The sequence below is a fragment of the Lissotriton vulgaris genome, chromosome 5, assembly GCF_964263255.1.
Source record: "Lissotriton vulgaris chromosome 5, aLisVul1.2, whole genome shotgun sequence".
NCBI lineage: Eukaryota > Metazoa > Chordata > Amphibia > Caudata > Salamandridae > Lissotriton > Lissotriton vulgaris.
This window is the reverse complement of record NC_141693.1, coordinates 481,818,033-481,843,336: the sequence shown is the minus strand read 5'-3', so window position 1 is coordinate 481,843,336 and position 25,304 is coordinate 481,818,033. Positions and strand designations below refer to the sequence as shown.

Here is a 25,304-nt window from a genome sequence, read left to right as displayed (position 1 = left end):
CCTACCCACTGTTTTCCTGGGCTGGCGCGTCGATAGTCCAGATGGAGACATACGTGGCGGCTTTGCAGGCCTCGCTGGCGTCTTCTCCTCCTTCCCATCCTTGGGCGTCGGCAAATCGCTTGCTTCGCATGTGGCCCTCTGCAGCGTCGCCGCCGGCTCCGGCCCCGGCGCCAACTGGTTCAGATCCAGACTTGGAGGATGTATTGCTGTTGGGATGCGGCCCCTCTAGGGTCCCTCCTTCAGGCCACGGCGCCTCTGCCTCACCGCAAACTCCCGCGGGAGTCCCGGTGGTGTCGCGGGATGTTGCCGGGGCTCATGTCGCATCCCCGAGCCCCGCTCAGCCCTCTGGTCAGGCGATGGCCTCGTCCAAGGCTGAGCTGACGCCACCACAGCGCCAGTGCCTGCTTCAGGCAGCGCCACAGGGGTCGGTGACCTCTCCTCATACCGCTCTGAGTAGAGGTGGAGTGGGGACTCCGCGCCCCCCTCCGGACCTTTCTCGTCCCCCCCCCCCCCCCCCCCTCCCACGGGCGGCTGCCTCGTCTGAGGGCGAGTCAGAAGTTGATTCATCCCTGGCGTCGCTGCGTTGGTCGCCGGACCGCCTCCATAACATTCTGGGCCAAGGCAGGCGGAGGGCTTCGTGTCATTCCCCTAGTCCCTCTCGTTCCTCCACGCAGGCGGCTGCCTTGGCAAAGGTCGAGTCGCGCATCCGGTTCCCGACGCGGTATGACTTGGAGGAGCCCTGTCCGGACTCTCTTTCGGCACCGGATGGTGCTGGCGTCCTGCCTCAGGGTGCGGACTCTATGACTCCACACGGAGGTTGCGCTGCGGATTCGTCTTCGGACATTCCCTCTTCTCTGGAGGCTGGCTGCATATTGGAATCCTCTTCCCTTGAGTCTGGGCGCTTGTGGTGTCTTTTTCACCGGCATCGTCGAAGGATGGCTCCCCGCCTTTTCTGAGGCCGAGGTGCTCGTCGGGGCTGCGGCAGGTCCCCCATTCTTCCGTACCTTCTGGCTTCCAGGTCTGGCCTTTGCCCGTCCTGCTTGACTTCGGAGACAACCACCTTAGTCTGCAGCCGTCACCCACAGAGGAACTGCTTTCTTCTCTGCAGGGCCCTACGGAGGCGGGTGCGGCCTTCGCTCAGGCGGTGTCCACGGCTGTGGGCATTCTGCGCATGGGGGACCCGATTGCTCATTTCCCAGCGGACCATCTCTTGGATGTTCTCCACCAGGGCTCTGGTGGGAGAGGGATCTTGCTCCCCTTTGAGGATTCACTCCTTTCTTCCCTGATGGGGGCTTGGAGGCATCCCTCCTCGGTGGACTCGGTGCCTCAACACCTTCTGCCCCGACACCATCCGGCACCGCGTGACCTGTCGTGCCTCTCCCTCCACCCCCCTGCTGCCATCCCCCTTTTGCGGACACTTTTCCCTCCCTGCCACCACTCTTGACTCCGCCGTCCCAGGAGGCCCGCTGGCTGGACTCTTGGCGGTGCAACATCTTTGCATCAACCAGTGCTGCCCTGCGGGCCCTTAACACCTTGCGTGTATTGGCGAGGGCCTCTTCTTGTTTGTGGGACTCGGCTGAGTTGGGATGCCTCCAATCTCTACTCTTCCTCCCTCTCACTGCTAAGGGTCCTGGCCCCTCTGCCACCTCTGAGTTGGGGTCCCTTGGTTGTCCTTATCCCTGTTTCTTGGGGGGTGGTTGCCCTCTCTGCTGAGTGGTTTGGAGGTTGGTTGTTCCTGCGGGTGTGGGTTGAAGGCCTGCTACTTGTGTCTTGGCTTTTACACAGGTTCCCTGTCTCCGGTGGAGAGGGGGGGGGGGGGGGTGGCTGTCTATGTATTGGCAGGGTGGCTACTCAGGGCTCTGCTCTGTTCTTTCTCTCCCTTCCTTTGGACACTGCAATGTTGCACTGTTTCCTATGGGGTCTCTTCCCTTTTTGTATACTCTTTTGCACACTGTTCCCACGCTCTCACAGTATTTTGTTTGGCGGCTCCGCGTTGTAGTGCGGAAAAGTTCTCCGAAGACAACTGACGTAGGTGCACTGGAGTGGGGCTTATGTGACCTCGCTGACATCACGTACGCGGACGGCGCCTGGGCGAAGTCGCATGATGTCGCCCCGCCCCCAGCGCGCAGGGATGCTGTGGCAAAAAGTTTCTGGATCCAGTCTCATGCTTGTGGATAATTCTATGTGAAGGAATCTGCGTCTAGAATCGTCTCTACCAGATACATCGTTACTGAAGGGAAGTAACTCGTACACTAGTCTGTTTGAGCCACTCCATCATCCTTCACCTGTATATCAAGGATACTCTGTGTGCCAGTTTAGAGGCTGGAACTTGAGTGTCTTGTAGCTGTGAGTTGAACTGCCCAGCGAAGACAGGAACTTCTCTAACCTACTTTTTGGTATATGAATGTTAAGTGCTGCATTTGAGAGCACAAATTCCACAATGCCTGGTAAGCATGCATTGCCACCTTCCACACTGCTCTTCTTTAATTTCTTGCCTTATTCCACTTTTTTTCCCCTCTTCTCTATTTTTTACTGTCTCTCTGTCTCACTAGACAATTTTTTCAATCACTACTGCTTCCCACACCCTCGGTCTCGCTGAAGCCACCGAACAGTAAATAACTAACCCACCCACTGGTGCAATAATGCGGTTCAGCAGCTGTACCCAGCTATATAAGAAATATAATAATAATAATAATAATTGGCTGTGTCTGTGATAATACATATTGTCTCAGAGGGGACCAAATGTCTTTAAGCTGTGACTTGATTGGGAAGAGTGTGGAACAGATGTCTGACAGGTTGTTGCAGAAGAGTAAGTCCTTGATCCAGCTCTCGACATTGAAGGCTGCCCTAGTAAATTGACATTCTGTGCTTAGCTAACAATAGAAGCAGGGCTGTGAAGGGGTCTCACAGGGATAGGGGAAGGAAAATCACTTACCACCCCAATAACTATTTGTAGTGCCCTTTTCTCTAACTCTGTGGAATCTCATTTCTCTAAGTGTTCACCACAGCACATACTCGATTAGGTGCGTGTTATCTGGCATGCATGTTGTCAAAGCATTTATACATTTAAGTTGTTAAAATCTGTGCCCACCGTTGAGGGAGATGCATCACCAAAAATATTTTTGGACAGTTTTTGCTGGAAACAGGGTCTCTAACCCACTGAGTTGTCAGAGTCAAAGACATAGGGGTGGTGGACAGATAGAACATACATAAATGGTTAATGTAAATCTCTCTACCTGGCAATTCTATCCTATTGACAGAGTCTGTTTACAAACTTATTAAAAGCTCTTGAACCTGGCAATATATTTTGTGGCGGTCCAGCACAGCCGTGAGCATGCTTAGGAGCTGAGAAGGGACGAGAACGTTCTTGATCCTAGTTAGGCAACAAGACCACAGCACGGGGATGGTTTTGGCACTAGGCCAAAGGAACAATTGATGGATGGAATGTTGAACAATGCAAACATTCAAACAACACTCACAAAGATCTAGGTTTAATCCATCTTTCTTTTGCGCTCCACACTACCCGAGTTTGGTCCCATCCATATGCAAATAAGTCTTGACCATGATCTTTATGGGAACAGTCCAGCCCAAACTGCCAAGCCAGGTCTAAGTTGGCAGGGTATGCCTAGATGCGGGTCCCTTGCTCACTTTGCAACTGGATTCAAGCTAGCATGGCTGATGAGGAGTGTTATCCCGAAAGTGGTTCCAGGATGCTTGTTTATGGTCCATGGAAAACCTGGCTTGGCAGCTTCGCTGGATTGCTGCACAGAGTCAAGAATGATTTGCATATAACAGGGTTTGAACTGCGTTGGCAAAGTGAGCAAAAGAACGATGATGGATTCAACCCAGATCTGTGACTGGGGGTTAAGTGTTTGAAAAGTTTCAGCGCTCCATCCATCATCTCCTTGTGTTTGCTTTGTTTGCCCTAACTTGGCAGGGTTTGCCCAGGGGTAGGTCCCTTGCTCACTTTGCCACAGAATTCAACTTAGACTGCCTGATGAGGGGTGTTATCCTGAAACCGGTCCCAGAAAACACCACATATCCGCAACAGCAATATCACCAACAAGGGCATGGATAATATTGTGGAGGCTAAAAGAACAGGGGCTGAGGTAGAGATATCTCCAACAAGGGCACCTCCACACCACCAAGTAAATGACTTGCCCACACTTCCCCATGAGCACAAAACACCTGTCGAGAGAAGGCTACCAGTTTAGGCCAGACATCACATCAGACCAATGGGTACAAAAAATAATCAGGCAGGTATATTGCCTAGAACTAACTCAACAGCCACCAAATAATCCACCAAAACGACAGATGTTAAATCCACAGCATCTACATCTGCTAAAGGAAGAAGTAACGTGTTAAAAGTAAGGAATGACAATCACAGGATAAGTCGGCAACATTCCTTTATTGGCCAACCACACTCCTCAACTGACATTAGTGCCAATATTCTAGGGTGAGCTCCAGGTGGAGGGAAACAAAAGGCAGGTAGAGGGAGGGGGGAGGGAACATACCAAGGTGAAGAAAGAGAGAATACAACATAAAGGAGTTGCTACTAAAAGGGGCCATAGAATTAGTCCCACTCAAACGTAAAAACAAAGGAGTCTACTCCCTTTATTTCCTCAAACCAAAAAAAGACAGTTCACTTCTGCCCATTCTGGACCTGCAACCACTCAATCACTACATACTATCCGAACACTTCCATATGGCCACATTGCAAGATGTAATACCACTACTACAAGAGGGTGACTTCATGACTACATTAGACCTGAAGGGCATTTACTTCCACATTCCAATTGACCTAGCGCACCGTAAATACCTAGGATTTGTGGTAAGTGGAAGTCTATATCAATTCAAGGTGCTAGCTATCATTTGGGTTAACAACAGCCCCAGGGGTTTTCACAAAGTGCTTAGTGGTAGTAGTAGCAAAAGGCAAAGGGAAAACATAAATATCTTTCCCTATCTAGATGGTTTTGGTGATCAAGAGTCCAAACAAAGCCAAATGCCTAATAGGCACTCAAAACACGATCAACCTACTTCACCAACTGGGCTTCACTATCAGTGCAACAAAATCGCATCTCCAACCACTCCAGTTACAACCATACCTAGGAGCAATATTCAATTCAGTATTGGGAACAGCTTACCCCAATCCACAAAGGGGTCTGAAACTCAGACCCAATGGTGTCTTTATTAGCCACACATCACCTACTAGTCAAAACAGTGATGCACCTACTAGGGATGATGGCATCATGCATAGCGATAGTGCCACATGCACAACTACACATGAGACTGTTCCAAGAGTGTTTAACATTGCAATGGTCACAACAGGGGGAAACCTGGAAGATCTAATGTTGGTTTCACCTAGGATCCTTTAGGCACTACAATGGTGGAAAGGGATGAGCCTTCAAATACCTGATCCTGCCGATAACAATCACAAGTGATGCATCAATCATGGGGTGGGGTGCTCATATGAAGGAGATTATGGTTCAGGGACACTGGATCTCACAACAACAGGCAATTCACATCAACATTCTGGAGCATCTAGCCTTCTATATGGCTCTTAAAGCGTTCCTAACAAACATTACAGGGAAAAATATTGTTCTACAAACAGCGACCTTTGACCTTGCCAGGTAGGTCGCTCCCCCGCGCTGCAGCTCCTCCAGCGCTTGTGCCAGCATCCTTCTCTCTGCCCTCCTAGGCGCTGTTTTTCCCTTTCCCCACCTGCCCACTGCTCAATTTCCCACAGCTACTGCCCCTGCGGCCCCGCCCCCCACGCTCATTTACTGTCCTCTGCCTCCCACCTCCCAGCTGCTCCTCCCTCCCAGCTCCCCTTCATAAGGCGCCAGCTGCGCGGTGCGAACAACCCTTGACCTTGCCAGATAGGTTGCTCCCCCCCGCTGCAGCTCCTCCAGCGCTTGTGCCAGCATCCTTCTCTCTGCCCTCCTGGGCGCTGTTTTTCCCTTGCCGCCCCTGCCCACTGCTCAATTTCCCCTCCGCTGCTGCCACTGCGACCCCGCCCCGCTCCCATTCACCGTTCCCTGCCTCCCACCTCCGCCTCTCGCCTCCCAGCTGCTCCTCCCTCCCAGCTCCCCTTCAAATGGCCCCAGCTGCGTGGCCAGGCAGCGGACGCGGGCAGCGGATGCGCGCACCGGGCGCGCCTAAGGCAAGCCCGTCCGCGCCTCGACCGCGCCCAGCGCCACAACCCCTGGACCCCGTGAACGCCACAACACCAAACTCCACTACGACACCAGCAGCCTCCACGCACTCAACGCCGGCTTCCAGGCCACTATGAAACGGACCCACGGACCCTTCTCCTGCCACTTCTGCAGTTTCACATGCGACAGGACCACCAAACCTCCAAGGACTGGACCCAGCCACCTCCACTGCATACTCCTCAACACCCGCTCCGCACGCAAACACGCCGTCGAGCTCTGGGATCTGCTCGACACCTCCGCCCCAGACGTGGCCTTCCTGACCGAAACCTGGTGGAACGACTCCTCGGCGCCCGACATCGCCATAGCCATCCCGAAGGAGGAATAGCCATCATCCACAAGTCCACCCTCAAGGTCACCACCCACGCAGACAACACCCTCCACACCGCCAAACACCTGCACTTCCAGATCCACACCGACCCCCAACACCACCCTCAGAGGAATACTCGTCTACAGACCCCCCGGGTTCAGTTCAGCGACTCCATCGCCGATCTCGCCAGCACCCACGCACTCGCTTCAACGGACTACATCCTCCTCGGCGACCTGAACTTCCACCTCAAGAACAACAACGACGCCAACTCCGCTACCCTGTTCACAAGCTCACCAACCTCGGCCTCAAACAGCTCATCACTGTACCCACCCACACCGCCGGCCACACGCTGGACCCCGTCTTCTCCACAGGCACCCACGTTACCTTCGACCACACCACCGAACACCACTGGACCGACCCCTGCTGCATTCATTTCACGTTCAAGAAACCAACCATGCACCAATGGACCCAACAGCTGCCTCGCCGCTGGGGGAGCAAAGTCACCGAAGACCGGCTGATCACCACCCTCGCCCAGAACCCACCCACCGACCCCACCAACCCAGACTCCGCTGCCCCCAACCTCCGACAGTGGATCGACGACTGCGCTAACATCCTCCTCTGCTCAAGAAACCCTCCAACAACTACGCCAGCAAAAGAACCACCTGGTTCACCGACGAGCTCCAGACCTCCAAACGCGCATGCCGGAAACTGGAGAAAAAATGGCTCCACGAACGCACACCGGACAACCACGCAGCCCACAAGGACGCCACCCGCAGATATCACCACCTCATCAGATTAGCCAAGAGATCTTCCTTCAAAGACTGCTTGGACAACAACGCACACGACAGCAAAGAGCTCTTCAGCATCGTAAAGGAACTCTCCAACCCCAGCGCCAACACCAACAACATCCCGCCCTCACAAGAACTGTGCGACTCACTAGCAATTTTCTTCCCCCGCAAGATCGCTAACATCCATGACAGCTTCAACACCACAACCGCCCTACTACGCCAGACTCCACCTCCCCTGCGAACACCACCAGCACCATCCGCCTAACCTCCTAACCATGACGACGAGACACGCAAGGTCATGAACTCTATCCACTCAGGAGCTCCGTCAGACCCGTGCCCACACCATGTATTCAACAAAGCAGACGCAGCCATCACACCCCAACTACGGAAGGTCATCAACATCTACTTCGAAACAGAGACATTCCCGGAAAGCTGGAAGCACGCCAGAATCAACGCCCTCCTCAAGAAGCCCAAGGCGGATCCCAAGGACCTCAAGAACTTCAGGCCAATCTCCCTGCTCCCGTTCCCGGCAAAGGTCATCAAGAAAATCGTCAACAGGCAACTGGTCCGCCACCTGGAAGACAACAACATCTTCGACCCGTCCCAGGCTGGATTCAGACAAAACCACAGCACCGAGACAGCCCTCATCGCCGCCACAGAAGGCATCAGGCACCAACTAGACAACGGCGAAACATCAGCTCTCATCCTCCTGGACCTGTCGGCCTCCTTCGACAAGGTCTGCCATCGCACTCTAAAGACACACCTCCTAGAAGCCGGAATTCAAGAGAAGGCCCTCGAATGGACTACGTCCTTCCTCACTAGCAGAACCCAGAGCGTCAGCCTCCTACCCTTCCAATCCGAAGCCACCGACATCATCTGCGGCGTTCCCCAGGGCTCATCCCTCAGCTCGACGCTGTTCAACATCTACATGGCCCCCCTTGCACAAGTGACCCACCAGCACGACCTCAACATCCTCTCCTATGCCGATGACACCCAGCTCATCCTCTTCCTCACCAAGGACCCTCATACCGCCAAAACCAACCTCCACGAGGGAATGAAGGCCATCGCCGACTGGATGAGCAGCAGCCGTCTGAAGCTGAACTCTGTCAAGACGGAGGTACTCATCCTCGGACCCACCCCCTCAGCCTGGGACGACTCTTGGTGGCCAACCACACTGGGAACAGCACCAACACCCACCGACCACGCACGCAACCTAGGATTCATCCTCGACTCCTCCCTCTCCATGGCTAAGCAGGTCAGCGCCGTCTTCTCCTGCTACAACACCCTCCGCATGCTCCGCAGGATCTACAAGTGGATCCCGACTGAAACCAGAAGAATGGTGACACAGGCCCTCATCAGCAGCAGACTGGACTACGGCGAGGCACTCTACGCAGGAATCCCTTCCAAACACCTACGACCACTACAACGCATCCAAAATGCCTCCGCCCGACTGATTGCCAACGTCCCCCGCCGCAGCCACATCATCCCCCACCTGAGAGACCTACACTGTCCCCCGCCGCAGCCACATCATCCCCCACCTGAGAGACCTACACTGGCTCCCCGTCGACAAGAGGATCACCTTCAAGCTCCTCACCCACGCACACAAAGCACTCCACAACGCCGGACCAGCCTACCTTAACAGCAGACTCAGCTTCCATACCCACACCCGCCAGCTCCGCTCCGCCAGCCTCGCCCTTGCCGCTGTCCCCCGCATCCAACGAACGACCTCCGGTGGCAGATCCTTCTCCTACCTCGCCGCCAAGACCTGGAACACCCTCCCTACCCACATACGGCAGACCCAAGACCTACTCGCCTTTCGAAGACTCCTCAAGACCTACCTCTTCGAGCAGTAGCAGCACCCCCTCCCCTCAGCGCCTTGAGACCCTCACAGGTAAGTAGCTCCCTCTACAAGTACTCTGATTGATTGATTGATTGATGAAAGAACTGCAATGTATTACATCCTGAAACCGAGGAAGGACCCATTCCATGCAACTGTTACAACTTGTGCAGACCATATGGAAATGGCCAAACAAACACAAAATTCTCTTCCTGGCACAATGCATACTGGGGCAGTAAAACTCCATTGCGGACCTGCTCAGCAGCACACACCAACAAGTTCACAAGTGGGAAATACACACTCCATTACGGCAACAATACTTCCACTGGTGGGAAACACCCACAGTAGACCTGTTCGCCACAGCCAAAAACTCAAAATGCTAAAACTTGTCATCCAGATACCCACACCCACTATCCAAAGGGAATGCTCCAGGGATAAACTGGTCAGGGATATTTGCTTACACTTTTCCTCCTCTCCCACTTCTTCCATGTGTGGTCAGGAAAATCAGACAGACTTCAATAACCCTAATACTGATTGCTCCCACATGGTCTGGCACACAACACTGCTAGAGCTATCCTTGGTACCTAACAAGAAGCTACCCAACTATCTAAACTGTCTCACTCATGACTGGTGCATGGTGAGACATCCAAAAACACAACAGCTCAATCCTGCAATCTGGGGCCCGAGGTCATAGTCTGAATACCTAAATATACCTCCAGAATGCATGACTGTTCTATAGGAGTCAGTAAGACCAACCACAAGGGCTTGCTATGCTGCTAAATTGAAATATTTTGTCCACTACTCTGCGTCCTTAAACACCAACCCTTCTTCACCAACAAAACAAAAACTAGTATGTTCCTTGTTACACTTAGAAAAGGTACATTTGGCATATACCTCATAGCTGCCATTGATGCATACCTACAAAACAGGAAACCCCAATCGCTTTTCTGTATTCCTGTAATCAAAGTCTTCATGGAATGATTTAAATGTGTCATTCCACCTCGTACACCTCCAGTACTTGTTTGGAACCTTAAAATTGTAATAACACGACTTATAGGCCCACCACTTCAACCACTACATTAGTGTCAAATAACATTTTTACCATGGAAGGTGTCCTTCCTTATAGCAACATCTCTACAAAAGGTTAGCGATTTACAAGCGCTCCCTTTGGAAGAATCATATTTACACGTGTCCACAGACAAAGTACGTTTACGCACAAACCCAAAATTCTTACCTAAAGTTATATCTCTTTTCCGTTTAGATCAAACTTTAAAGTTACTGGTTTTCTGTCCAATAGCAGAGACAGTCGCAGAGGAGGCTTTACATACACATAGGGGCCCATTATGATCGCGGACGGACTTGAGTCCGTCCCTGACCATAGAGGATGAGGGAACCTCCGCATGGCCTGTGGAGTTCCCTCCTGTCCAATTAGGATGTGACCACCACCCTGGCGGTCACATCCTCTATTTTTACCATTGCGGCCGGTGCGGCTTCAAGCTGCACCCGCCGCAATGGTAAAAATGCATACATTGCATTTGTATGCAGAAAGCGGCAGGCACAGTGCGGTGCCTGCCGATTTCTGCATACAAATGCAGGGGGGTACCATAGGTACCCCCCATGTGCACCCCCCACCCCCCTTCACCCAGGGGGGCCGCAACGGGCCCCCGTAGTGAAGTTCCACATGCTTTTCCTCTGCGGAAAACCCACCGCAGAAAAGCATTTTTTAAAGCCCATCCTAATATGGCTGGTGGTGTCTGGGAGACATCGCGACCATATTAGAGCTTTTCTGCCGCGGTTGTAAGCCAACCGGTGCGGAAAAGCTGCGGACGGAAACCAGGACCCACCAGCCATCCTAATGTGGCGGTGGGTCTTTGGTGAGTCCGCTGCGGTTTTTCCGCATCCTCCGGCCCGGCGGTGGCTTCCGCCGGCCCGGAGGATGCGGAAAAACCGCAATCGTAATAGGCCCCTTAATGTTAAACATGCACCTCTTGGAACGTACAAAACCCTTTAGGAAAACACAACAACTATTTGTTTTCAAATCCACATAAAGGAAAGGCTATTTCAAAATCAGGAATGGCAAGATGGATTGCCAAATGTATCAAAATGTGTTATGCTAAAGCAAAACAAACATTAACAACGATGCCAAGGGCTCATTCGACAAGGATGAAAGGACCAACAATGGCCTTTTTGGGAAATATCCCTTTTTGTGACATGCAAAGCAGCAAAATGGATGAGCCCACATGCATTTACAAAACAATATTGTGTGGATGTTCAAGCAAGACAACAACCTCTAGTTGAACTAACAGTCCTTCAGACATTACTTCAATCAAACACACCATCTCGTGCCTAAAGCCACCACAAAAGGGGTACTGCTTTATAATCTATTTATAGCATATGTATCTGCAGCCAAAACATGCTATGAATGGAGTATGCTACTTACCCTGTAAGTATCTGTTCGTAGCGTGTAGTGCTGCAGATTCACATGCACCCTCCTGCTTTCCCGGCAGGTATTAGATGGTGAGAAAAATATACACAGATACAACATGTTTAACCTGTTAAGTGCGTGCGTCAGCCAACGGCCATCGCAAGCACTACCTCAGTAGTGCTGCGCACGTCCGTTGGCCCACGCGGCCCCGCCCGCGCCATAGAACGCAAGCACCGCGCCGGATTTTACACTGCAGTCAATTGGATAACAGCAAATGCTATGTTAGGAGACTATATCCTCACTTCATATATTGTAAGGGGTAAAAATCATTAACAGCGGAGCCGTTGAACATGCCCAATACATCAAGGGGGAGGAGAAACAACACACAACGCCGATCATAAGACTCTCTCGAGGAAAAACAACTTGCAGAGTCAGGGCCCAGCACTTGATGGCAGGAGTATTCATACCACGTGAATCAGCAGCACTACCCGCTATGGGTAGATGCTTATAGGGTAAGTAACATACACCTTTCAAAGCATCTCCAGACTCCTTCTCACCCACAATTGCTTTCACTGACTTTGTGTAGTAATGTATTCATACATTTGACATGGCTCTCTGAGAGAATGCAGAGCCTCTGTACTGACTGCACAGTATCTCATTCATTCCTCCTTGCATCTTTCACTCATCTGGACATGGGCAGGTTGAAGGGGTGGCAGTACCTGAGTGTTGAGCTGTTCATATGTTTAATATATCAAATCTCACATTTCTACTTGAGCTATGCATAGTGATATGCTGTGAAGTACAAATGGGCCTAAGTAAGAAAAAGTGCATCTGCTTGGTTAATTAAAACCATACAAATACTAAATGAATATGTAGATTCAGTAGGGCCAAATCTCCAAAAAGTAGATTATGTCCATGCTGTGGTGTTGCTTTCATTTTATCATGACACTGGTTGCATTTGGTTTTGCTCAATGGTCTGCTTCTTACTTTATATATTTCCTTGTGATTGTCTTAATTTATTTGCGCACAAAACAATAAAACACATTTTCACTATAACAGCTGGAACAAACAATCTAAATTTCTCTGCAAACTTCAAACGTGAATCTTTCAAAGGGAACTAAAGTCTGCAAAGATGTGGTGCCTTGCTGATTGCACTTCAGAACATCATCCTAGCTTTTGCTGACTGTGGCATATGATTAATTGGCATGACTGTATTCCACAAACTGTAACACAACTTGGAGGCTAAAGCTTCAAGCTCCTTTTTAGTATGAGTTAATAACACTTCAAGCCCCAATTACCACCCACACAGAAGTCCACAGCATGGCACCTCTTGTCTAATAGTGTGATTCTGAGTTATTGCTTCTGAAGTTTGCGATATGCCCCTGTTCCATGCTACGAAAAATTGATAATCACCTCACTTAAGCTCCTACTACCTTCTAGCCTGGAATGTTTGAATCCATTGTCGGTCTATGGGCACCAAAGAGGGATGTCAGCTGTGTCCAACGGATGTTGTCATATGAGATGTCTTCGTCTTATAGGTACTGCGTGGCCATGTGTGGGGATGGGGCCAATGACTGTGGAGCTCTGAAGGCTGCTGATGTAGGTATCTCACTGTCCGAGGCTGAAGCATCTGTGGCTTCACCATTCACATCTAAACTGGACAACATTGAATGTGTGCCACTGGTAATCAGGTGAGTGGACGGCCTTCTTGTAGATATGTGTGTCTCTGCTTGTGAGCTCCTATGGCTTTTTTGCGTACAAATGTTTGCAAGCATGTATGGTTTCCTAACCCGCTGAAAATCGTTTACTATGAAATACAGCATAAATACATCTTTGTGAAATTCAGTTCTTGCAATCTCCTAGATGTCTTACAATAGTCTTTGACCTTTATTAATGTACTCAAGACAGTTTAGTGTGGAAAACATTATAGTAATGGACTGTGAGGTCCATCACCGGTAGACTGGGACTTGCATCATAAAACGAAGACCAGTCGCTTGCCCCTAAAATAAACTATGTCTTCCCCAACTGGTTTTACACACCAAATTAACTCCTATTTTGTGTTGAATTTCATATTTCACAACTGAGAAACTGCATGTGTTAACTATTCCTAAACTTTGACAAATATATTTGGTTCACTGCTTGGAATGGAGGTTTTTCCTCTTGAAAGAATGTAACGACACCCACCTCATTTTGTTTAAAGGTTGTCATTTCAGGCTTAAAAGATCAGGCTGATGCAGAAGTAGAGGACTGTGGGATATGCACTTTATTTGTATGTCCCTATTCCTTCAGACTTATGGAATATTGTGTTCGCAGACCAGGGGCCTGCTGCACCACTTTTCAAAGCAGTAAATTAAAATTGTCAGTCACAGTTGAGGTGTGTGTACAAACATATGCTCTCCCTCCCTATTTACTCAGCAGTTCCAAGCATCCCAGTCTTACTCTCCTGGCCTAGATGATCCAACATTTTTTCACTGTGTGCATACATGCTCAATTTCTTTCTGCCCTTTTTTGAAAGAGTCCCAAGCTTAACTTAACTACCTCCTCTGCTTATGCCTCTTATGACCATCTTCAAGTGATATTGATTTTCACTGCGACTGCAGTTCCTAATACTTGGGTACCCTGTCTGGTCTTATCAAGCTGCGTTATTTCTCTTTCAATTTTCTAAAGACCTGATTCTTCCATGACCATTAAGCTTTGGATTTTCCATCCTTTGCAATTTTCACGGTTTCAGAGCAAAGAAACAAAGGAAGCCTTAGCAGTCTTGAGTCTAACCTTGTTTTCACAGTCGCACTACCAGGTGTCCAGTTGTCCCCTTGATTTTCCTTGTGAGGTCTTTCCTTTAGATTCTGGAACAACCACTGGTTAAGAGGCAGCATCATTAGTGAGTACTGTCATTTCCCACCTTGAGTCCGGGATACTTACTCTACAGCAATATATGGGAAAAGCACATACTACATACAAAAGAAAGCAAAGACATAGATCTCAGTTCTGGTGGACTGGTCACACCTTCACAGGAGAAAGTCTTAAAGGAGCCTCCTCACCAGCGAGCAAATAAAATGCCTGTAATCATGCACTATGATCCACCACCTTCAGGAAGCTGTAACGGCTTTCTCTTGTTGAGGTATATATTGGGTGTACCTCCTCTCAGCAGAACTTCGCTCTGCTGTTGAGAGCCTCTTGATAAGAGATAGAACACTTCTATTAAGCTTATAAATTGCCAAGTTAACTGTGGCAAACAATTGAAAGTGAGCCCCAACAGACTAAGAAGTGTAGGTTGTGCTTATGGCCTAGGTGTCTTTACAGTTGAGAAGAGTTCAGAACTGTTAGCTCTAGATGCAGACCTTAAAACTGCCAAATCCAGCAAGTCAATTTCTGAAATAGAAGACAGCATAAGAAATAAGAAAACAGAGCTGAACGATTTCCTGGAAACAAGATTAAGAGATAAATGGGAAGCCAGTAAACTCTCACATTATGAATACGGAGAAGGTTGCGGGAGGATCCTGGCCTGGAAAGCAAAAACCGAAAGAACTAAAAATAGGATCACAAAGATACAAAGAGAGGGCCATCCAGGATACACCTCAGAACGCAGTGTAATTAGGCAGGAATGTAAACGCGTTTTTGATGATCTTTATGCGTACGATCTAGCTAGCTCTGGAGACCAAATACAGAACTTCCTAAATGGAATCACGACCCCTGCAGCATCCCAGGAACAGAAGTTAGCCCTTAATCAAGAGATCTCTAAAGAGGAAGTCAGAGCCGCAATTAAAACCCTAAAAAGAGGGAAAGCCGCTGGCCGGACTCTCTACCAAACGAAATGTATTTACAACTTCAGGAAATACTACTAACGCCTCTTACAGAACTTCTAAACTGTATATTCCTAGGAAATCAAAAACTCCCGAACTCCTGGAATGATGCAATCATCACCATCCTCTTAAAACCAGGGAAAGACCCAACTAAATGCGAATCACACAGACCCATTTTCCTGTTGAACGCGGATTACAAAATATACACGCAGATTCTGGCAAAAAGACTAGGGGCAGTGGCAGGGTCCCTAATCCACCCAGACCAAAATCGTTTCATCAAAGGGAGGCAAATTCATGAACTATCCCATGAGCTCATCACTGCCATTGACATTGCAACTCATTATACTGTCCCTCTATCTGTAATAACCTTTGACGCGGCAAAAGCGTTCGACTAAGTCAACTGGTCCTTTCTGAACGCAATCTTAAATAAATGTAATCTTGGTGATAAACTCGAAAACGCTATATTCAACATCTATGCAAATCCTACTGCAAAAATACTAGTAAACGACGCTCTTACCAACAATGTAAACATAAAAAGAGGCACAAGACAAGGATTCCCCCTGTCCCGCCTCCTATTTAATTTTTACATTGAACCATTGGCTGTTCTACTGAGGGGGGAAGAAGGGATCACGACCTTCAAACACCAAGGATGGGAGAAAAAAGTTGCATTATATGCCGACGATCTGATGATATTTACCGGAAATCTAACCACCCCCCTCCCCAAAATAGAGGAAACCATAGCCCAGTTCGGGGCAGTGTCAGGTTACCTGGTCAACCAAGCCAAAACAGAAATTCTTGAGTGGAACACAGCCTCAGGAAATCCTCTAATCAAAGACAAAATGTAATATATAGGGATAGGATATACAAAGGATCTAGACGAGGTAACCAACTTGAACTTCTCTAGGATACACAAAGAATTAAGGAAACTACTCAAGGCCTGGTCAGGACTACAACTATCCTTCCTAGGAAAATCTACCTTAAATAAAATGACCATAGTTCCGAAGTGCACATATCTATTTAATTCCATCCCATTGAGTTTCAGTACGGAACAAATAAAAAAAACTCCAGGCGGAACTATCAAGCTTTATCTGGGCCGCCAAAGGGGTCAGAATTGGGTGGAAAAAGCTAAGAAGAAACAAAGCACAAGGGGGAATTGCCAGCCCAGACATACTGGAATACTGTAGATCCTTCCAGTTCAAGAACATTAGGATACTACTGACCAAATGGGGTAATTGGTTCATATACCTAAAAGCACTCATAGACCCGGAAGAAGACCACTATCTGTACAAATTTGGTCACCCGAAATTCTTCAAAAAGATTAAACTAAAGACGATAAAAGCTGCAGCAAGATCCTGGCTTGAAATAAGGAGAACCCTAAAAATACCATATCACAGCAAACATGCGCCAATTTGGGAATCACCAGGCACCCCAAAATGTATAAAAGACACACTATCGATCCCGCTAAGGAAACATAATATTGACTACTGGGGGCAACTGATAGATAATAACCGGATTGTGAAATGGGAAACCCTATACGAAGAAACACGGCGGTCAATATCCAGATTTAAATTCTATCAACTCAACAGTTGGGTAAAAACCCTAAAAGAAAAACTACAAGGAGACGAGATCATTGAGAAAAAACTCCTGAACCCAGAGACTTTAAAAAACGAGGTTTCCTACTGGTACTGGGCTCTTATAAGAGCAGGTGAGTTAGAGTACAAAGCCCCACAAGACATCTGGGAGAAGGACATGCCCGGTCTGGACCTCCCGAACCTCTGGCTAGCCTCTAACGCTATCATGGGCCGAGTAGTAAAAGCCACCCCCCTGAAGAAAAAAAATCACCTCTTCACGAACCACAGATCATTCTGGTCCCCAAAAAGAATATCTAAAATGACCAGCAATGAACCAAAAAAGAGTCCGAAATGTGGAGAAGAAAGAGCTGATAATCTACACATGTTCCGGGGCTGCATAATCTTAAGTGACTACTGGGACCAGATTGGTAAGACTCTCTCTAACGTGGTAGACCAACACATAAAGGTAAGCACAGAAATGGTTATTTTTGGGATGCAATGCAATGAAATATCTTTGCCACTATCTAAAGACCAAGAAAGCATTCTTTTTATTCTGATTCTGCTGGCCAGAAAAGAAATCTGCGTTAATTGGGTTAAACTATCACCACCAAAACACACATATTGGTTAAACTCCATATTAAGGGTGTACAATCTAGAGAAGCAAAGGAAAAGCACTAAAAAAACAAATTTTGGAGGTTGTTGGAAAGGTATAATCAGATAAACATTAGGGGGTCCAATGATTAAGGCAAAGGAAACAACGATCTCAAGTTAACTCTTGATCCGAGTAGTCATAATGACTAGCTCCCCCACTGCCGAATATAGTGCGCCTTTCGCTTTGGACAAAAGAAGGCCCCAAAAGGACAATGTTAAAAAGCACTCCATCCAGGGCTCCCACTCCAAAGCTATGAATAGGTACTGGGGCTTTCGACTCCTCCATACCTCAAGGAAACTTGCTTGATGAGGACTTATAAAAAAAAAAAGAGAAGAGTTCATTGGGCTGAAAGTAAGTTGGTATTACCTCTGCTTTGTACTCATCCATGAGTTGCTTTAGCTGACTAACACTGGTGTGGTTTCCAACTTGCCCCTGAAGCCTATGACAACTGGACACATAACCAAGTGCCTTCTATATCCAACTGTATGAGAGGCTGCATCAATGTATCTTTTAAGCCTAAGTTCTCTTGAGGTTCCCCTAAACACCTCAAACCAAATAAATGTACATAAGAATTCAATGACATGAACCATGTGCTTTAATATTTCTGGCTTTGTCCTGAAGTTCAGACAAAACTTCAACCTGAGAGGTCCGTGTTAAAGTGCCTATATCCTGTTGCAACGGGCACCCTCCACCTGTGACAAGCACTCCACCAAGTTTTCTTTTAGCACTGCTTGCTCTGTTGCTTCCACTGAGGCTTGGGAAACTGTCTCAGTAGTTCTTTAATCTACAGTCAAATCCTGGAAAGGTTTCAGATCTGATGCAGACTGGTCATTCCATCACTTTTATATGCATAAGTCCAAGACTTCAGACTCCTAGCTACCTCTACATGCTCAGTTTCTTTTTAAGTTAGCGTGGTGCATAGAAATATGTCAGTCTTTGGCCAGTGTGAGTGCAAGTTCCAAAATTCCAGAATCCTTCATAAAAGCAAGGCCATGTGTGGCACAAACAGAAGGGAAGCTCTTCTATTTTCAGGAATAACTCCCCTACATCGAAAGCCTATTTAGCTAGGGAGAGTGGGCTAAAGAACAGTGATGGATTGAACCCAGATCTGTTGACTGGGTGTGAGTGTTTGATTGGTTCAGATGCTCCGTCCATCACCACCTCCTTTTGTACCGCTTTGTTCGCCATAAGTTGGCAGGGTATACTCAGACGTGATTACCTTGCTCACTTTGCCACTGGATTCAAGCAAGCCTGGCTGAAGACGGCTGTAATGCCAGAAACCGGTCCTAGGAAGCATGTTTCCGGTCCAGGGAAGGCATGGCTTGGCAGTTCCGGCTGGACTGTTCCCTGAGGCACAGGGCCAGACTGATTTGCATATGGCAATGTCTGAACTGGGGTGGCAGAGTGGGCTAAAGAACGGTGATGGATTAAACCCAGATCTGTTGACTGGGTGTGAGTGTTTGATTGGTTAAGATGCCCCGTCCATCACCACCCCCTTTGTACCGCTTTGTTCGCCATAAGTTGGCAGGGTATGCTCAGACGTGAGTCCCTTGCTCACTTTGCCACTGGATTCAAGCAAGCCTGGCTGAAGACGGCTGTAATGCCAGAAACCGGTCCTAGGAAGCTTGTTTCCGGTCCAGGGAAGGCATGGCTTGGCAGTTCGGGCTGGACTGTTCCCATGAAGCACAGGATCAGACTGATTTGCATATGGCAATGTCTGAACTGGGGTGGCAGAGTGGGCTAAAGAACAGTGATGGATTAAACCCAGATCTGTTGACTGGGTGCGAGTGTTTGATTGGTTCAGATGCTCCGTCCATCACCACCCCCTTTTGTAATGATATGGTATGACATCAGAGATGAATCCACTGGTGCAGTGACAGAGCCAAGAAGTTCTAGACTCTGGAGGCACTCACTGCAAGACTACCACCAAGATGTTATCTGAAGTTTGGGACTTGAAAGTGCACTGCTTTGGTCTGGGGGTTCACTAAAGTAGCACCAGAGATCATAGGGATGAGTGACGCATTACGTTAAATGCTAGAAGTAATGTCCCTTGTAGTGCAGTCATCTGCAATAACCCTTACAATTAGGGAATCTGTGCATATCAGATTTCCTACTGAACTGCCAAAGACACCATAGGTGAGAATGTACGCTACAGCACCATGGATAGCTCATGCCTGCACCAAATGACCCCGATCTCCCAAGTCAGAAGTGACAAAGATGTACTGTCCAATTTCTTTTGTTGCTGCTTTTATCATGCTTGTAGGGGACTTGATGTGTTTGTAATGCAAATCCGAGCCCCTGGAGGGATGCCTGAGAAGCAGACCCTTTGCCCTGGTGCAAGACCAGAAAGACCAAGGCATCCATCTGACTAATAGCTCTAAGTGTGGACTTATAAAAAAATGTCAGATTCTCTGTCCTCTGAATGATACGTTTATGCAAGTTGAAAACCTTCTGTTGTGCTTGTGATGTACGCATGACATAAACTATGAAAACTGTAAAGACATTTTGCAGAAATGTCAAAAACATCAAGACAAGATGTCTACAGCATACAGAAAAGAGAACCCGACTTCCAAGGTATGTGACCTTATCTTTATGAAGCTGAGGGCACTGAAGCTCCTTTTTTCTTGTTTTGGGACCAGCTCCTCACTTGTCTAAAACTGTGCATGATGTAGCTATTTCCTGCATCAAATTGGAGCCAGGAGACCTTTAATGTTTGGTTCAGAAAGCCAATATTTTGGTTTGCATTCCTTTAAAACTGCAGAGCTCAACCACTTGAAAAATAGCTGTGGAGCTGCATAATGGGTATATACCTCCCTGACCTCTGTTTTCCTATGAATGAATGTCTCCATATGCCTATCCTGGGACTGAGGTCAGTCTTTATGGCTCTCCAGTCTGTACTGTTCCTCTAAAAACAGCAAGAATCCCAATCCCCATCAAAGATATGACAAGTTGTGCACCAATAAGCATGAGGGTACTTCATCTCATCAACTTTGTCCCAAGTCTGCATTTCCACTACCTTACCATACTGACACAGGCCTCTTTCAATAGAGAGCTGAACAATGCAATGGCTTCTCTTATTTACGTGTGGAGCTTTCTCACATTAGATCTGTTTGCCATCAGGTACAATTACATGCACGTTGCTTTTTGGAAGAGCAAGGTGTTTTGTTAGATTAAAAGAAGTCCACATGTGTTGCTCCTACTTTAGAATGACCTCTTGCCCTACCAAGGGGGTGCTAGTTCTTTAGCATTTACCTTTGTCATTGATATCAGCCTGGTTCTGGAGCACCTGCCTGTGTTCCTCCAGGGCCTGTAGAAATCCAATATATATTTTCTATAACAGCCCCAAGAAGGCCTTTGAGCACCTAATAAAAGAGCAAGAAGCTGAGGCTCTGCCTTTGAGCCTTGGCCAATAACATCAATCCTCTTGATGTACTCTGTGTGATGTTTTATACTTAGTTTTGCAAACACAAGGAGATAATGGACAGAGCGCTGAAACTTTTCAGACACTCACCCCACGTCACAGATCTGGGTTGAATCCATCATCATTCTTTAGCTCACTTCGCCACCTCAGTTCAGACCCAGCTATATGCAAATCAGTCTTGACCCTGTGCCTCATAGGAATAGTCCAGCGAACTGCCAAGCCATGTCTTCCCTGAACCGGAAAAAAGCATCCTGGGCCGGTTTCTGGGTAATACCCTTCATCAGCCAGGCTAGCTTGAATCCAGTGGAGGAGTGAGAAAGGGACCCACATCTAGGCATACCCTGGTAACTTAAGGCGAACAAAGCAAACACTCGGAGATAATGAACGGAGTGCTGAAACCTTTCAGACACTCACCCCCAGGTCTGGGATGAATCCATCATCATTCTTTAGCTCACTTCGCCACCTTAGTTCTGAGCGTCTGAAAAGTTTCAGCGCTCCGTTCATCAGCTCCTTGTGTTTGCTTTGTTCGCCCTAAGTTAGCAGGGTATGCCCAGACGTGGGTCCCTTGCTCTCTTTGCCACTAGATTCAAGCTAGCCTGGCTGAGGAGGGCTGTTAGTCCGAAACCGTTCCCGGGATGCTTGTTTTTGGTCCAGGGAAGACATGGCTTGGCAGTTCGGGCTGGACTGTTCCCATGAGGCACAGGGTCAAGACTGATTTGCCTATAGCTGTGTCTGAACTGGGGTGACGAAGTGAGCTAAAGAACGATGATGGATTCAACCCAGATCTCTGACTGGGAGTGAGTGTCTGAAAAGTTTCAGCGCTCCGTCCATCATCTCCTTGAGTTTGCTTTGTTCGCCCTGAGTTGGCAGGGTATGCCAAGACGTGGGTCCCTTGCTCACTTTGCCACTGGATTCCAGCTAGCCTGGCTGGTGAGGGCTGTTAGCCCGAAACCGGTCCCAGGAAGCTTGTTTCCGGTTCAGGTTAGACATGGCTTGGCAGTTTCGCTGGACTTTTCCCATGAGGCACAGGGTCAAGACTGATTTGCATATAGCTGTGTCTGAACTGGGGTGGCGAAGTGAGCTAAAGAACGATGATGGGTTCAACCCAGATCTGTGGCTGGGGGTGAGTGTCTGAAAAGTTTCAGCACTCCGTCCATCATCTCCTTTTCTTTGCCATATACTTTATTTTGCACACTGCCATGTGAGGAATGCAAGTAAGTCCTCCACAATCTATCTGTGTGCAGTTGAGCCCTGCAGAAAATGTAAAAGACTGTTTATTCCCAAAAAGCCCTGTCAAGAAGTATCATTTTTAGCAAATGTTTTGATTGTTTTTTTGAGTCCATGGTCACTAGTGACATTACCATATACTATTTTGAATCCTTACAGGGTTTTTGCAGTTATTAGGTAATCTTTCTTATTTGCCTTCAATTCATTCCTAACTACCGCCTCACCATTCGCACACAAAGGGGCACATGCATCAAAGTTACAATTTGCGATTACCAAATAGCAATTAAGGAATCATTGTTTGGTAGTCGCAAATGCCTATGCATGTAGGAATCGCCAAAATATTTGTGATTCCTTAACATTAGCTAAGAGCAATTCGAACATTGCTAATCTCTATTAGCTAATGTGACTCCATTGATTCCTATGGGCCTACAGGCCCATAGGAATGAATGGCATTGCATTAGCAAATTGTGATTAACAACTGGTAATCGTAAATGCAAATCTAAGGGTCCCCGGGGGCCTAAGGCCCCTCTGAAGCACCCCACAAAAAAAGGTAAGTGTGCACATGTAAACACACCCATGTCGTACGCTACATGGAACTTTGAAAAATACACTTTTGTGCATTTGTCAAAGCATGCAACATATTACCATCACCTTGAAGTTGATGGTAATTAGCGTTTCCTAAATGCACAGTTCGCATTTAGGAAAGGCTACATACATCAGCATTAGGGAATCACAAATTGCGATTCCCTAAATGCATTTGCAATTTTGGTTATCGCAATTACCTTAATTGCAAATGACAAAACCTACATGCATTGAAAAAGGCCTTTTTCCATTCGCAAATGGGCCGTTTGCGAATGGAAGAAGGCTTGCTGCATGTGCCCCAAAGATTTTGCTTGATGGAGTCTCTATCAGACTGGAACCCAGTCTTATGTGGAGTCTTACTTGACCTGACACCCCTGATGGATTAAATGAGAGTAAATCTCAGCAGACGGTTCATTCCCCTGCTTAGTGTTCTTGACAGTATAGCACTGTTTAAGATGAGGGTACTGCCATGATTCCTATATGTCGTTCAGAATTACCCATTTGAATTTCCTTGGAGTTTGTTCTGAGAACTGAGGCTCAGGCGAGAGCTTTTAAAAGTGCAAATCAAACCCCCCGAAAGCATTAAACAAATGTATACAGACTACCGACGATGGCAGCATGGTCCTGGCAGACTTGCAACTTTACTATTGGGCATCCCAGACACTGTTCCTGAATAGCTAGCTCAGCAGGGGGGGGTTATTGCCATAGTGGGCTGAAATAACACACTGGGGTTGCTGTATGGGTCCTCTGTTCCCAGAACTCTCCTAGAGGTTACTCAAATGGTGCTGTTGGCTTAGAGGTCGACCCTGCGTTGGATTGGATGGATTTGCTGGATTACTCTGGCGACCCCATTGTGATAGGGGACCTGACTTGACTATTGTACGCATTGTGAGGAATTCGGAAATGGAATGTAATGAGCATCTCAAAGGGAATAGGTGTATAGCTATCCCGTCTTATGAAATCCTTTCTGGACCTCCAGTCAGAGGTTGAGCTTCATAAATCTCTGTTTTACACATACCTGCAGCTCCGCCAGGCGCTATTTCATTCTGCCTCTTAGTCCGAGTTACCAGAGTTCAACAAACTCATTAGAGGCCAAAACCCTGATCAGACCTTTCAGGAAAGGTGGGATATCCCACATTTGCAAAACTGAAGACATAATGACAAACATGGGTGGGACGTCTGATGACCTTGATCGGAGGTGTAATGATGTACACACATATGGGGCACTAGGACCTGCCCAAGGGAGGACGAGGGTGGGCGGAAAGGGAGGGGCCAGGGACCAGGAACGGCAGTTAGCCGATGCACGAGGAGGCAGAAGGAAGAGAATAAAGAAGCTCCTATTTATAACGAGTGTCCGTGTCATTATATGCCAGGCAGGACACTACATCTGGCGACTAAGGTGTCAAGAACCTGCACGTGTGTCAGTGTGAAGGACAGCTAACTCTATGCACGTCCCTGGAAGTGGGGAGGCACCTATCAGCGTGAGGCCGGTGACCGCATGGTGACCGAGCAACGGCGCGAGAATCCTCGCGCGCTGGGATCCCACCTCAGCCATCCGGCGGTGTACTTGACCTGCTCGGAGCTTGCCCCACTGCACCGTGTGTGCGTGTGGCACGTCCTCGGGGCTGGAGCCTGCTGCCTGCCTGCTCGCCGGGAGCCCACCCTGGCGGTGAAATAATACAAAAAAAAATAAGGAAGAAGAAAGAGCTGCCTCTCCTGGTGCTTTGCTGAAGAGAGCGCTGGCCGAAACTGACAAGCGGTGAGTGAGAGAGAGAGCGAGAATTAATGCATTTGTGTCTCCGGTGAAAAAAAGGCCATATCTCGTTGCACACGAGATTCTTGCGTCGGCCATTTTGAGGTCAGGCAGTGTTGTTCAATCCCCTGTCAGGGATCTTCGGCGGCCATCTTGAAGTCAGGCAGAGAACCTGAAAGCTAAACAAGCACTGGTGAGTGCAACGAACATAGCAAACAAGCACTGGCGAGTGCAACGAATATAGTAAACCAGCACTGGCAAGTGCAAGAAGCAGAATAAACAAGCACTGGCGAGTGCAACGAACATAGCAAAGAAGCACTGGCGAGTGCAACGAACATAGCAAACAAGCACTGGCGAGTGCAACGAACATAGCAAACAAGCACTGGCGAGTGCAACGAACATAGCAAACAAGCACTGGCGAGTGCAATGAACATAGTAAACAAGCACTGGCGAGTGTAAGAAGCAAAGTAAACAAGCACGGGCGAGTGCAACGAATAGCAAATACAATCAAAGACTTGACAGAAAGGATTTTGTCAGCATGTCTTGAGATAACGGGATCGCGCGATGGCTGACCCCGTTCCCATGGGTGTGTTGGGAGTCTCGTTCCTGCGCCATCCAGAGCCCCTCACTCTTGAATCTGGCGGGGCATGGGCCTGCGGTGGCAAGAATGGCTAGAAGATTTCACGGACTTCATGAAAGGGTCTCAGGTGACTGATGTTGAAC

General features: G+C 48.2%; 1 protein-coding gene across 5 annotated transcripts in view; it reads left to right on the top strand.

Moving 5' to 3' along the window:
- The window catches only part of ATP13A2 (ATPase cation transporting 13A2), an 831,233-nt gene that overhangs the window by 740,760 nt on the left and 65,169 nt on the right, over nucleotides 1-25,304 (top strand). For all 5 annotated transcript variants that reach the window (XM_086921931.1, XM_086921933.1, XM_086921932.1 and 2 more), the window contains one exon: nucleotides 13,111-13,263. In XM_086921931.1, the coding sequence (XP_086778057.1) occupies nucleotides 13,111-13,263 (153 nt within the window). The remainder of the gene's footprint in view (nucleotides 1-13,110; nucleotides 13,264-25,304) is intronic.